The following is a 12,398-nucleotide window of genomic DNA, read 5'->3' as shown; positions in this document are numbered from 1 at the left end:
ATTGATGAAAACTTGAAAAGTACTAAATTTAGATTAAACTATTAGCGTCACTACTTACGTAAATGAGATAAATAAATAGCAAGTATTATCCGTGATTATTCTTTACGGTATTAATTTTTTAATTCGTTGCCTTCTACAATCTCTTTAATACAAATCAAAAAATGAATTACTAGTTAGATTAATTTATTATATACAGTTTCCAATTTTAAATATTCGTGATATAAATAAACAATTATATTCATAACACTTAAAGAATAATTACACATGATTTTATTTAATAACCTGCATGCATCAAAAATTCTATCCGTGAAATCAAAATTAGCGGAAAATATTAATTACTAAACAATTGACAACAAATACATTATTTTAAGAATCTTTACAATGAACTAACTTATCATTACCATAAAAAAAAAGTGATAACTTATGCTCCTTTCTTAATCAGAAGTATTGATTTTGAGCTTTGATATAATTTTTTTTTTGATTGAAAGTATTTTTCCTAAAAAAGTCCTACGAAATGCAAATTCAAATAATTAGCTGAACTTCAATGCACGTATCGTAGATATCGGAGAAAATTCTTAATAGAAAATGATTCCGTCGAAAATCCCTATAAAACTTAAATTCAAATAATTAGTTGAACTTCAATACACGCACCGCGAGTATCCGAGAAAATTCTTGATAGAAAATGATTTCCTCGAAAAAAACCCTACAAAATGTAAATTCAAATAATTAGTTAAACTTCAATACACGTAAGGCAGATACCACGAAAAATTCTTGATAGAAAATGTTTTCTCAAAAAACTCTACAAAACACAAATTCAGATAATTAGGTGAACTTCAATATACGTGGTATCAAAGAAAATCTTTGATAGAAAATACTTCTCTCAAAAAATCCTACATAATACAAATTTAAATAATTAGTTGAACTTTAATATACGTACACACGGAGAAAATCCTTGATAAAATATGCTTCCTAGAAGATTTCAATACATGTACCAGATGAGGACGGGAAATAAAAAATGCGGGACCACAGAAAAAACTATGGATAGTGCCGCACCTTTTAGTTCCCCGTGCCACATTAACCATTCTTTTTCATTCAATCTGCTACAGTACGCTCTCCAAAGCTAAAAGAAAAGCAACAAAATTAAAGAAATGGGAGTGATAGAGCTGTAGCCGCCCCAGCACACCAAAACAATCCAAATCATTTTTGCTGATACACAATTTCTCTCTCTATATATTGGAAGGTTTCTTTGAATTTCTAGTCACTTCTATAGAACAAACCCTACAAATTCTCTCTTTTTCTGTTTACTGAGCCAAGGTATCATCTTTTGTCACCCTTTATGCTGGTTTCACTTAGTTTTGTTAATCAAGATTCAATTTTTCTGCAATACCCATGATTCTTTTGTTTGTTGTTGTTGCATTTCTGTTCAGTTTTGTTTTTTTCTTTCCTCATGGAGTTGTTTTGGTTAATCAAGATTCAGTTTTTCTGAAGCCCCATGATTCTTTTTTTAGTTTTGGTTGCATAGTTTTGTAGTAATTCTTGTTTATTTCTACGTGGGTGTTGATAGTATTGATTAAAGATTCAAAATTTATACATGTGGGTCGTGGTAGTCTGAGTGAATGGCATGCATACCTAACTAGAAAGGAGAAAAAGACAAATGCTTTAGATAATGTGCACAATACTTGTATCATAGACTAGACTGCTATACAAGTTTCAGTTTTTCGAGTTCTTCCGATTAATTTTAAGTGTCAAGTGAAATGACAGTGTAAGATTGCATTTGATGGTCTGTGATTCAAGTATAATTGATGCATGATAGCGATACCAAGGCACATTTATTTTATTGTATCCGTGTAGTCAATATGGAATGAGGAGGAGGGGAGGGGGAAGTTTACAGTATGTAAAATTTTAGATCACTGTAATGAAAATTTCTAGATTATTGTGATTCAAATCTTTTGTTGCTTCTATAGTATGCATTAATTAACTTTAATATTCATTCGGATTGGTGATTGAACCTGCTGGATAGTTGGGTTTGCCCTATGCTCAACCAAGAAGCGAGAGGTTTATCTTGCTGTGTCTCGTACAGTTGGTCTAAGAATAATGTCGTGCTTTTTCTACTTGAGGCACTATAATCTGAATTCTGTGTCCACTCAAATGGTACAACATTCTTGTTAAAAGTATTCGACATCATTTTTTCCTGTGATTTTCAGGCACAAAGCATGGCCTTGATGTCTCAGGCTGGTTCTTCACATTGCATTTACTCTGAAAAGATAAGATGTATTGGTGGACAGAGCAACATCACAAACAATATGGATATGTTCAAAATGAAGGAGATATGCTTTGGCGTGGATATTTTTTCACGGAACTCCTCAAGACGAGTGCAAGGGAATTATTTGAATCACATAGGAGTGGGAAGTAGACGAGGAGGCCTGGCAATTGTTGCTGCAAGCCCTCCAACAGAGGATGCTGTTGTTGCAGCAGAGCCATTAACAAAAGAAGACCTTGTAGGATATCTTGCTTCTGGATGCAAATCCAAAGAAAAATGGAGGTTCGAAGTTAAAATTTTCTTAGTGTGCTTAAATGTCAGTTGCATGTAGTTCGCCAAAAAGATGAGTATTCATTCTCCCGTTTGGCCTTTATAAGTAGATTAGTTTTTTCATTCACCATATATATGCTTTGATTGTCTTTCAAGTATGTTGAGTAATTCACGGATCCATCTTCATCGCTTGTGTATTTTTACTGTATGGCCTTTTGTTATGCAGTTATTCTTTCTTCAGCTTCTGTTGTAATGTATGATATGGTATATGTATTATATACTTTTTGTATATCATTATTGTGGTTAGTTTTCATTTTCCATTTCAAAAAAATAAAATATCATGTGTAAGTTCTCACTGTCATGCATTTCAAAATGTGGGTACGAGGGAATTAAGACTTGATACCTGCTTTTTCATTGAACTAACAATTTGTACCATTTGGGAAACTTGAGCACTGGAAACATTAATCTATTTCCTAGGACACTTCTGTTTGTAATTTCTTGCAAATTTTGAGTTGTTGAAATTTTGGTGATAAAGTTTATGAACATGGAGTTTCGGGAGACATTTCCGTGGATCAGGTAATTTGCATAATTGTGGTAGCTAGGATTCTGCTTCACATAATTTGGATATTTTGTTTTACTTAACTCTGTGCGTCTGGATCTAGACCATATCAATCAGTTCAACTTTTCTTGTTCTCTCAAAACTCGATGTGCAGGATAGGCACTGAACATGAAAAGTTTGGTTTCGAGTTTGGAACTCTGCGACCCATGAAGTATGAACAAATAGCTGACTTACTAAATGGTATTGCCGAGCGGTTTGATTGGGAAAAAGTAATGGAGGGTGACAAGATTATTGGCCTGAAACAGGTAGAATGTGAACTTGGTGCATGCAAACTTTGGTTCAAAATATTCTAGGATGAATTCATCATGTCTCCATACAATGTATTCTGCAACTTAGCATGAATAGAATCATAATTTCCCGATTCATTTTGTTCTCAAGTGCAAGTCTGTAGTAAGTAGTAATTCTTCCGACTTTACTTTAGCATAATTGATGGATAAATTTGCACTGCCTTCGCACAGGGAAAGCAAAGCATATCATTGGAACCTGGTGGTCAGTTTGAGCTTAGTGGTGCACCACTTGAAACACTGCATCAAACTTGTGCAGAGGTTAATTCACATCTTTACCAGGTTTGTACTTTTGAAACTCCGTCAATTTCCTTTTTAATGAAATATTGGGCACGTAAGATCTTTCTAACTATAATCTGCACTGGGGACGTGTAAGCAAACTTTAATTATGCGATAACTTTGCTTGGAATAAAAGGGAATCTTATTTTTGAGTTGGAGAAACCCTACGAATGTGTCGATCATTTTTGCTTCAGGTGGTTGATGACTTATTACACTAGAGATTCTTTACCCAGTATTCTGGTACTTCTGATCAGAGTCTCGAGTTGTATAAGAAAATCTTGCTGCAAAGAACATTGTTGGGGTGAAAGTACAGTTATGACTTCCTAACTGGTCCTTTCAATGAACATTTGGAGGGAACAAAACAGAAGCTATTCATCTCAGCTTTGACGTTTATCTATCTCAACCTTGCCCAAGCAACCTTGTATCCAAAATAAGGGTTTCACTTATTCTCTTGGAGCTTCTTGGTCTCATATCTCTTGTTTTCCTCGCTTTGTTAAGTGTATGAACATTGTCCTTTAACATATTGATAAACATAACCATTGTGTGAAACTGCAAATGAGCTTGGGTGTCAACTTCAAGCGAGTTTGACATTGTGTTTCTCAGATCATGAAAGTTCATTTGTTTATTTTTTTCTATTGATATATCAAGGTATTATATTACTACTAAGAACCATGCATCTGTACAAAGATCATTGTTCCAAATATCATAATTACACACGCAAAAAAAAAACGTTGCTCCAGAACACTTATACACGACAAAATAGATCTCTTAAGCTTCCAAGAGACCTTTCTTTAAATCTGGTTTCTTAGATTGTCTTAACTACCTTTTGATGTCTTTTTGAAAGTCACTAAGATCCTGCATATTCCTTCTCTCCTTGATCTTTAATTTTGGAACTTTCTCACTGTATGTGCCCGTCTAGTGTGCTTGCAAAGGACGTAGGCCCTTTCTCCCCCAACCCCAGGAGAAATCTGCACGGATAAAATTTAAGTTTTGCTTATATGTAATAGTTTTCGTTTAATGGCACAGGTTAAAGCTGTTGCAGAAGAGATGGGAATTGGATTCTTAGGAACTGGATTCCAGCCAAAGTGGGGACTGAAAGATATACCAATAATGCCGAAGGTAAAACAATATGCTGATTGATGCTGTAACCAAAAGATTTGTTTTGCGTGTTGGTAACTTAGCATCTTATCTCTTTGAGACTGCTATTTATCAGTGAAAAGATGTTAGTTTTTTTGTACTCGACCATTTCACATATTGGTTCAGCATGTCAAGTGCAGTAAAAGCCTGTTCCTATTGTAATTTCATGGTTCATTGCTATTGTATGTTATTTTGATTTGCTGCTGTAATTTAGAAATAATATTTGCACCATCTACCTCTATTCATATTCTATACTATATACAACATCATGTGCTTCTCACACCTCAATATTACGTGTGTTGTCATCTGGTCTTTTAGCTCTGAAAGATATATGTAGTTTTTTAATTTTTTTCAAGTATGATTTGACCTCTTAGATCTGCGATCAGCTGGTATTTTCACTGACAAAGTACTTTGACTCAGGGGAGATATGAGATTATGAGAAATTACATGCCTAAAGTTGGCTCACTTGGGCTGGATATGATGTTTAGAACATGCACTGTTCAGGTAAGCTAAATGGTTTTATTTTCTTCTTTTTATTTCGTTGCATTTTGATGGGATTCCATTGCCCCTTTGCCATTGGAGTGCAGCATCCAAAAGCTATATATAATTCTTTTCTTTTTGCCCCATTTGTGTCTGGGCTCCACGTCATGCTCTGCATGGTAGCATTCTCTAGCAAGTTGAATTAGTATGTACGAATATGTTGTTGACAGGTAAATCTGGACTTTAGTTCTGAAGCTGACATGATCAGAAAGTTTCGTGCTGGGCTCGCCTTGCAGCCTGTATGGAACCTTTGTCCTTTCTGCCCTTTCTCTCTCTACATGAAAGTTATGTAGTTATCTGACTATATAATGAAACAGATTGCTACAGCTCTATTTGCAAATTCTCCTTTCACTGAAGGAAAACCTAATGGTTATCTCAGCATGAGAAGGCATGTGTTTAAAAATATAGTTCTTGTTTCTCTGAGGACTATAATCAGAGTTGTACATAACAAATTTTTGTTTGTTTCACCAGCCACATTTGGACCGATACAGATAATAACCGCGCTGGGATGCTTCCTTTCGTCTTTGATGACTCTTTTGGGTAAGCTCTCTTGTTTTGGCAAATACTTATAGTTTCTTTAGTCGTGACATATTATTTTCTTTCTTCAGTCGAGATTACGTTTGTTAAAGTTGGAGGGCAGATGGTAGGGGCAGTAGGAATCATATTAACATTTTCTTTTTCTTGTGGTATTTGTTAATTAATTCCTTAAACTACTCATTTGTCTAACCTGATTGTTTTGAAAAAATGAAGAAACGATTCAACCTTTTTATTTACAAAGAAAAGGGTAATTTAACTTACACTATTTAACCACATATGTGCCCTGGTGCATAATTATATAGTACATGTGACCACATGAAGGAGACATTCCTGTTTACTAGCAATTAACTTCACTTTTTTGAATGCTGAGTTGAGGTTCATTACAGGCATTTATGTCTTCACAGTATGATTATCAGCTGGAATTGCACATTCATCTTTTTGTTACCTAAGGCTGCTGTGGGATGGTCATTTTATGAAAAGGCTTCTTGACTTGTCAGAAAAAAGCGTGTTTCCTAGTACTTTTAAGCGCATGGTTCTTTTGTTAAATGTATTTCACGGTGAATGTATTTGTCGTACATTATATACGAGCTAGGTTAGGGAAATGGATAAGATTTTGTTGGAGTTTGAATGGGCTGTCCTAACCTGCTTTGAGGTTCGCCAACAGTTTTGTGATGGGTTAGGAATCAAATGAAAATGTGTATTTAGTGTTAACGAATTCATTCTTTGTCATCTTCAAAACTTCCATTGTTGAAATTCATTGTCACAGCAAACACTTTCTTTTCTAATGGGCACAGGTTTGAGCAGTATGTGGATTATGCACTTGATGTCCCTATGTATTTTGTCTATCGGAAGAAGAAGTATGTTGATTGTACTGGATTGTCTTTCCGGGTATGTTATTTATAAACATAACAGATTTATAAATGTCATTCTCTTGTGCTTATTTAACAACATTGCTGCAGGACTTCATGAATGGAAAACTCCCGCCTATTCCCGGCGAATATCCTACTCTTAATGATTGGGAGAATCATCTCACAACAATATTTCCTGAGGTATGCGAGCTTCATCGAAGAAAATGTCCTTTACTACTGGTTTGTCTATGTATGCTTATGGAAGTTTGAACTCGGATTAACTTTATCAGGTCAGACTCAAAAGATATCTGGAAATGAGGGGTGCTGATGGTGGGCCTTGGAGACGGTTATGTGCATTGCCTGCATTCTGGGTATGAAATTAGTTTTTTTTAGGATTTATGGTGTTGATTTTTGTAAAAGAAGGCAACAAAAACGAGTATTACTCAGTAAAGCAACAGGGAAAGGGAGAATAAAATATGGTAGTGCTCACCTCAACTCACCTCCCTCTGAGAGGAACTTCTTACTCTTTCTCCTTTTTTTTTTTCTTTAGATAATGGTAATTGTACTCTTTTTCCTGTTTATTGGACACTTCCAATGTTTGTTATGGGCTACCTGGAACCAAATAGCTCAGTTCATCATTTTTTCGTTAATTTTCAGGTGGGTATACTCTATGATGAGGGGTCTTTGCAAAGTGTTTTGGACATGACGTCTGATTGGACTGCGGAAGAAAGAGAGATGTTGAGGAATAAGGTAAAATATCCTTACTCATTGTAGATTAGCATGCATTTCCTACCTAATCTGTAATTAGCTAATGTATCCAGGGCTGCTGATATATCTGCACTTTTTGTGGTGCAATTCACTGTTTTATTGTTAAATAATAATTCCTTCTTTTTTTTTCTTTCTATTTTTTGGTTGAAATCTTCTCATGATGTCAAATTTGAACTTCAGAAATTGTCAACATGTTAGTGCTTGAGAAAATGAGAAAGCATTCAATTGTCTTATTGTTGAGTCAATATTCAATTTTCTTTCCGTTATCTTGTCAATGTTGTGTGCGGAAATTGTCCATATGTTGCTTGAGAAAAGAGAGACTGTAATAGGCCTTTATTTAGTTTTTCAACTGTGAAATCCTATCTGTAATAAAATATGCTTGCTTCGCTCTTCTCCTTGTGGATCTTGGACAAGCAAAAATCATTTGGAAACAAAACGGGGCAATGTGACCATGAACTCTCCTTCTAAGGAAAAAGCAGTTGCTTTTCATCAAGTTATAATTTTCAGTTCATCAGATTTGTCATTAATAATTCATATGGAATATTGGAGATGACTAATATCATCACATTTAGTAGGTGCCAAAAAGTGGTCTGAGGACTCCTTTTCGAGATGGATTGCTTATGCATGTTGCTCAAGATGTTGTCAAGTTGGCAAAGGTGGGCTAAAGCTTCCAATGCTCCATGGCTTGGCATATTTCTACATGTTTACTAACTTATTAGTTGCTTTCTGATCTTCAGGAAGGCCTGGAAAGAAGAGGGTTTAAGGAAACAGGATTTTTGAATGAAGTAACCGAGGTTGTCAAAACAGGCAAGTAACTTATTTAACTACGTAAAATTTTGGTTGACAGATTGTCTCTTTGAACTCGTGTTAGTATCTCTTTACTTGTTCTCTGGATACAACAGAATGTCAAAATGATACGTTATTTAAACTGCTAGAGCTGTTTAGAATTTCAATTGAACCGTTCTTTGTTCTTCTGGTAGGTGTAACACCAGCTGAGAAACTACTGGAATTGTACCATGAGAAGTGGGGACAAAGTGTGGATCCTATCTTTGAGGAGCTTCTCTATTGAAGTTGCTTGAGAGTGCCATTTCAATTCTGTCTTTTTTCCTGGGTTGTAAATGATTTCTCAATTTCTTTTTGAGAGTTATGTCGGCCGATTTTGTCCACTGTTAGACAAATAATCTAGCTAGCTAGATTAAGATATGTAACATGTATCTATGGCACGAAAACGTCATATGTAGCTCTTCCCTTGGATCTGATCAATCTGGTTCCAAATAGCATTTGGATACACTGGGACATACATTTTCCCCAGAATAGTAACATACAAATGCTAAAGAAATAAATGAATCTTGGCTGACCCACTTTTACTTCTTTCTGCTTAGACTGTCCCCCCCCCCCCCCCTCCCCCTCTGTCCCACCCACCTCACAGTGATGCACCGCGGAATTAAATGCCTATTTAGCAGCAAAGTTTACTGTAATTTTATCAGGTAGATACTGCATTACTGTTACTACAGCCATAGGTAGCAGCTACATTTGCAACAGTGCTAGCTGCACCATAGAGTATCTGATGCACAAGGTTCAGCCTTATCCAAACAACATACCTAGTGTAATTCCACAAGTGAGGCCTAGGAAAAGTAGTGTATACGCAGGCCTTACTCTTATCTTGTGGTGAAAAGGTTGTTTGCGATAGATCCTCGACTTATCTATGGTTGATTATTCATATTGCTTGATCAGGATAAGTAGCAGGACTTTGTCATGTCAAGATTGAAGTGGTGGATCAAAACAAGACTTTTAGCTATGGTGATTTAATGAAAAACAAAGACTTTAGCTCTTTCAGTATAGTGGACTTCCATCTTCCTGCAGGTCAAACATGTAGAAATTTTGTTTCTGAAGAGCTGCAAAGTAGCATCTTTATGAATGTTAACAAATAGGAAACTAAGATGAGCGGATGACACATAGAATATAAGTAGGTTCTTGTGAAAATTAGCAGGGATCCGGTGGATGAATAGCTGAGGTATGCGAAACTTCATGAATATAAGTTATGAAGCTGGTGGAAGGGTAGCAAGTATCTGGTGCAATAGTCGATGTATGTGGAAGCTAATAGCAAGTATCTGGTGCAATAGTCGATGTATGTGGAAGCTAATAGCAAGTATCTGGTGCAATAGTCGATGTATGTGGAAGCTAACTTGACACCTCCATGAACATAAGTAGGCACTTGTGAAGTTGGTGGGGAAGCTAATAGCAAGTATCTGGTGCAATAGTTGATGTATGTGGAAGCTAACTTGACACCTCCATGAACATAAGTAGGCACTTGTGAAGTTGGTGGGGAAAGTAGTAGGTATCCGGTGAATTAATTGAGATATACAAAAGCTAATTTGACGCCGCTATCATATAAGTAGACTATTGTGAAGCTAGTGAAATAGTCTAGATATACGAAAGCAAATTTAACACAACCATGATATAAGTAGACTCTTGTGAAGCTGTATCCGATGGAATGGTCGAGAGGCTCTTGTGAAGTTCGTAGAAGGTAGCAATTAGCTGGTGGAACTTGATATAAGTAAACTCTTGTGAAGTTGGTGGAAGGGTAGAAAATATCTAGTGAAATAATCATGATGCGTGAAAACTAACCTAGTTAGCAAGTATTTAGTGAAATAGAAGTCTAAGCACACGAAAGTAATTCAGACACCACATATTTTTAAAAAGTGAAATTTTTTTAAATGTCATATTTAATATAAGAAATGTCATATTTAACTAGGCTCTGAGAGCTTAAGGGCTACAGTCAATTTGTATATGATTGGGCCCAAAAAGTTCATATGGGCCCAAGTGGCTTTACCTTTTTACAGCCCACCGTTTTTTCCTTACGGGTCAAGAAAACCACGGGCCAATCAGCGAAAAGCCCTAGACAGTTTTTTCCACAATTAAACCCCAATCACAACTACTTGACGCGCACATCAAGAGCGTGCTGACACGCCAAAATCTTATTCTTAGCTGAGAGGTTAAATAAACAAATACTAATCAACGTTGACTTGACTTGACTTGGTGTTGAGAAAAAAAAATAACAAAATTATTTTTATTTGGCATTTATGAGATAAGTTAAAATGAAATGGCCAACAAGAGGATTACTTACATGGTAAACATTTTTTACCTTGTGAGTTTGAGTCATTTACGAAGCGAAAATGTGAGAGTTTTTAGGGTGGGATTGATAAAATAAATAAATGAAATCGAGGATTATGATTGGAGGTTAGTATGTAATCAAATGTTATTTTTTTTTCCAGTATTAATGTATTGTAATTAACTCTCTTATTGTCAATTTTTATTTTATTATTACTAATTGCGTTCTGTGGATTGATTATCACAACACTATTATTATTATTACTATTCTTTTCTTCATTATTTTTTACATGACTTTTTTACCAATGCATATATTTTCTCACTGATTTGATGTGTTTTAATTGAATCGAGAATTTTTTTTAAAATAATTTTTTTACTTTAACAAAATTGATAAAAATAAAATTACGTATACAACACTCTTTTTATACCTTACTTATTAAGTTAAGCCGGAAATGTTGTTCTTGTTATTGGTGGTGGTTAGCCTAATGTAATATTATACCCCGTTTATCAATTGTGTTATTTTAAGTTGGGTAAAAAGAAGTTCACAACAATTTTGATTTAAAAAATGAACAATTAATTTAAAATATATATATTGTGAGAAGAAATAACTCAAGTTACAAATAATTTGGGTTCAGTAATTTATAATAAGATATTAAAATCTATTAGTTTCATCAATTATAAGAAGGAGAAAAGAAAGAGTTTTTGTCCTTATTTTAGTTTTAAAAGATCGGGTTCAAATCTTTTTAAATATGGAATCACCTTTATTAGTAAATACTTTATTTTTAATGTAAAATTATTCAGTGTAGATTCGAATTTAATCAGACTTCAATAAGCGTATTACTTAACACAGTGTGAAAAACATCAATTATTTTTTTTAAAACAAAGATATTAACATGCATTACTTTATATATTTATGCTACCGTAGAATCACTTATAAAAAGATATTAAACAATTAGTAATTCAACTAAATAATAAATACCACGTGAGAAACTATTTTTATTTTTTCATATATAAATAGCACTGTGTACCAAAAGAACTACACATTTAAATACTGATATGATTGAGAAAAACTTGAAAAGAAAACCCAAAAAGTTGACATACAAGGCTGTGTTGGGATGAATAAATTTCTTCATTTTAATCAAATTAAAGATCTCATAGATTAACAACAACAACAAAAATATATTTAGTGTAGTTCTACAAATAAAGTCTGGAGAGAGTAACGTGTATGCAGATCTTACCCACCTTATAAATTAAATTAAATAGAGAAGTTATTTTCGATAAACCCTCTACTTAAAATAAAGTATTTTCAAGTGATTTGAAAGTGGAAACACAAAATAGAAAGCAGTAAAGGTAATGATGATAAAATAATACGATAATCGAAACATAAAAACACAGGTGATAATCAAAATCGAAGAAAATAAAACTAAGAGAATAATGGTAATACCATTGATAAGAAAGAAAGTCCAAGTACAATCACCAAACCTATTTGGCAGGAGAACAATGGAACGCTCAACTATCAACTAACCTTTTACTCTAATTCTCGACCTCTAAACCCTTCGATCTAAAATCATGCCCTCTCAATACTAATAAGTTCAATTTTTAAGCTTTTCAACATTGCAGTATTCATTGTCTTGTTAAAATGACAAGTTGAGACATAACATTTCATATATAGATTAAGATAAACTCGCAAAAAAAACAATATTCACTTCTAATCTCAAGTTTGAGTCCTAATAAAATTTGTTTTG

At 34.3% G+C, this 12,398-nt stretch overlaps 1 protein-coding gene across 1 annotated transcript; it reads left to right on the top strand.

The window, feature by feature from the left end:
* The first annotated feature begins 1,066 nt into the window (after window positions 1-1,066).
* LOC129890049 (glutamate--cysteine ligase, chloroplastic) lies at window positions 1,067-8,903 on the top strand. Its single transcript, XM_055965556.1, has 16 exons — window positions 1,067-1,314; window positions 2,205-2,542; window positions 3,244-3,394; window positions 3,608-3,715; window positions 4,739-4,831; window positions 5,270-5,353; window positions 5,560-5,628; window positions 5,707-5,777; window positions 5,861-5,929; window positions 6,721-6,814; window positions 6,886-6,975; window positions 7,065-7,145; window positions 7,432-7,524; window positions 8,118-8,198; window positions 8,280-8,349; window positions 8,523-8,903. Exons 2-16 carry the CDS (start codon window positions 2,214-2,216, stop codon window positions 8,609-8,611), a joined length of 1,572 nt encoding a protein of 523 aa, XP_055821531.1. The 5' UTR covers window positions 1,067-1,314; window positions 2,205-2,213; the 3' UTR covers window positions 8,612-8,903.
* Window positions 8,904-12,398: the final 3,495 nt, after the last annotated feature.

The sequence above is a fragment of the Solanum dulcamara genome, chromosome 5 (assembly GCF_947179165.1).
Source record: "Solanum dulcamara chromosome 5, daSolDulc1.2, whole genome shotgun sequence".
In the NCBI taxonomy this organism is placed as follows: Eukaryota; Viridiplantae; Streptophyta; class Magnoliopsida; order Solanales; family Solanaceae; genus Solanum; species Solanum dulcamara.
This window is presented reverse-complemented; position numbering and strand designations above follow the sequence as displayed.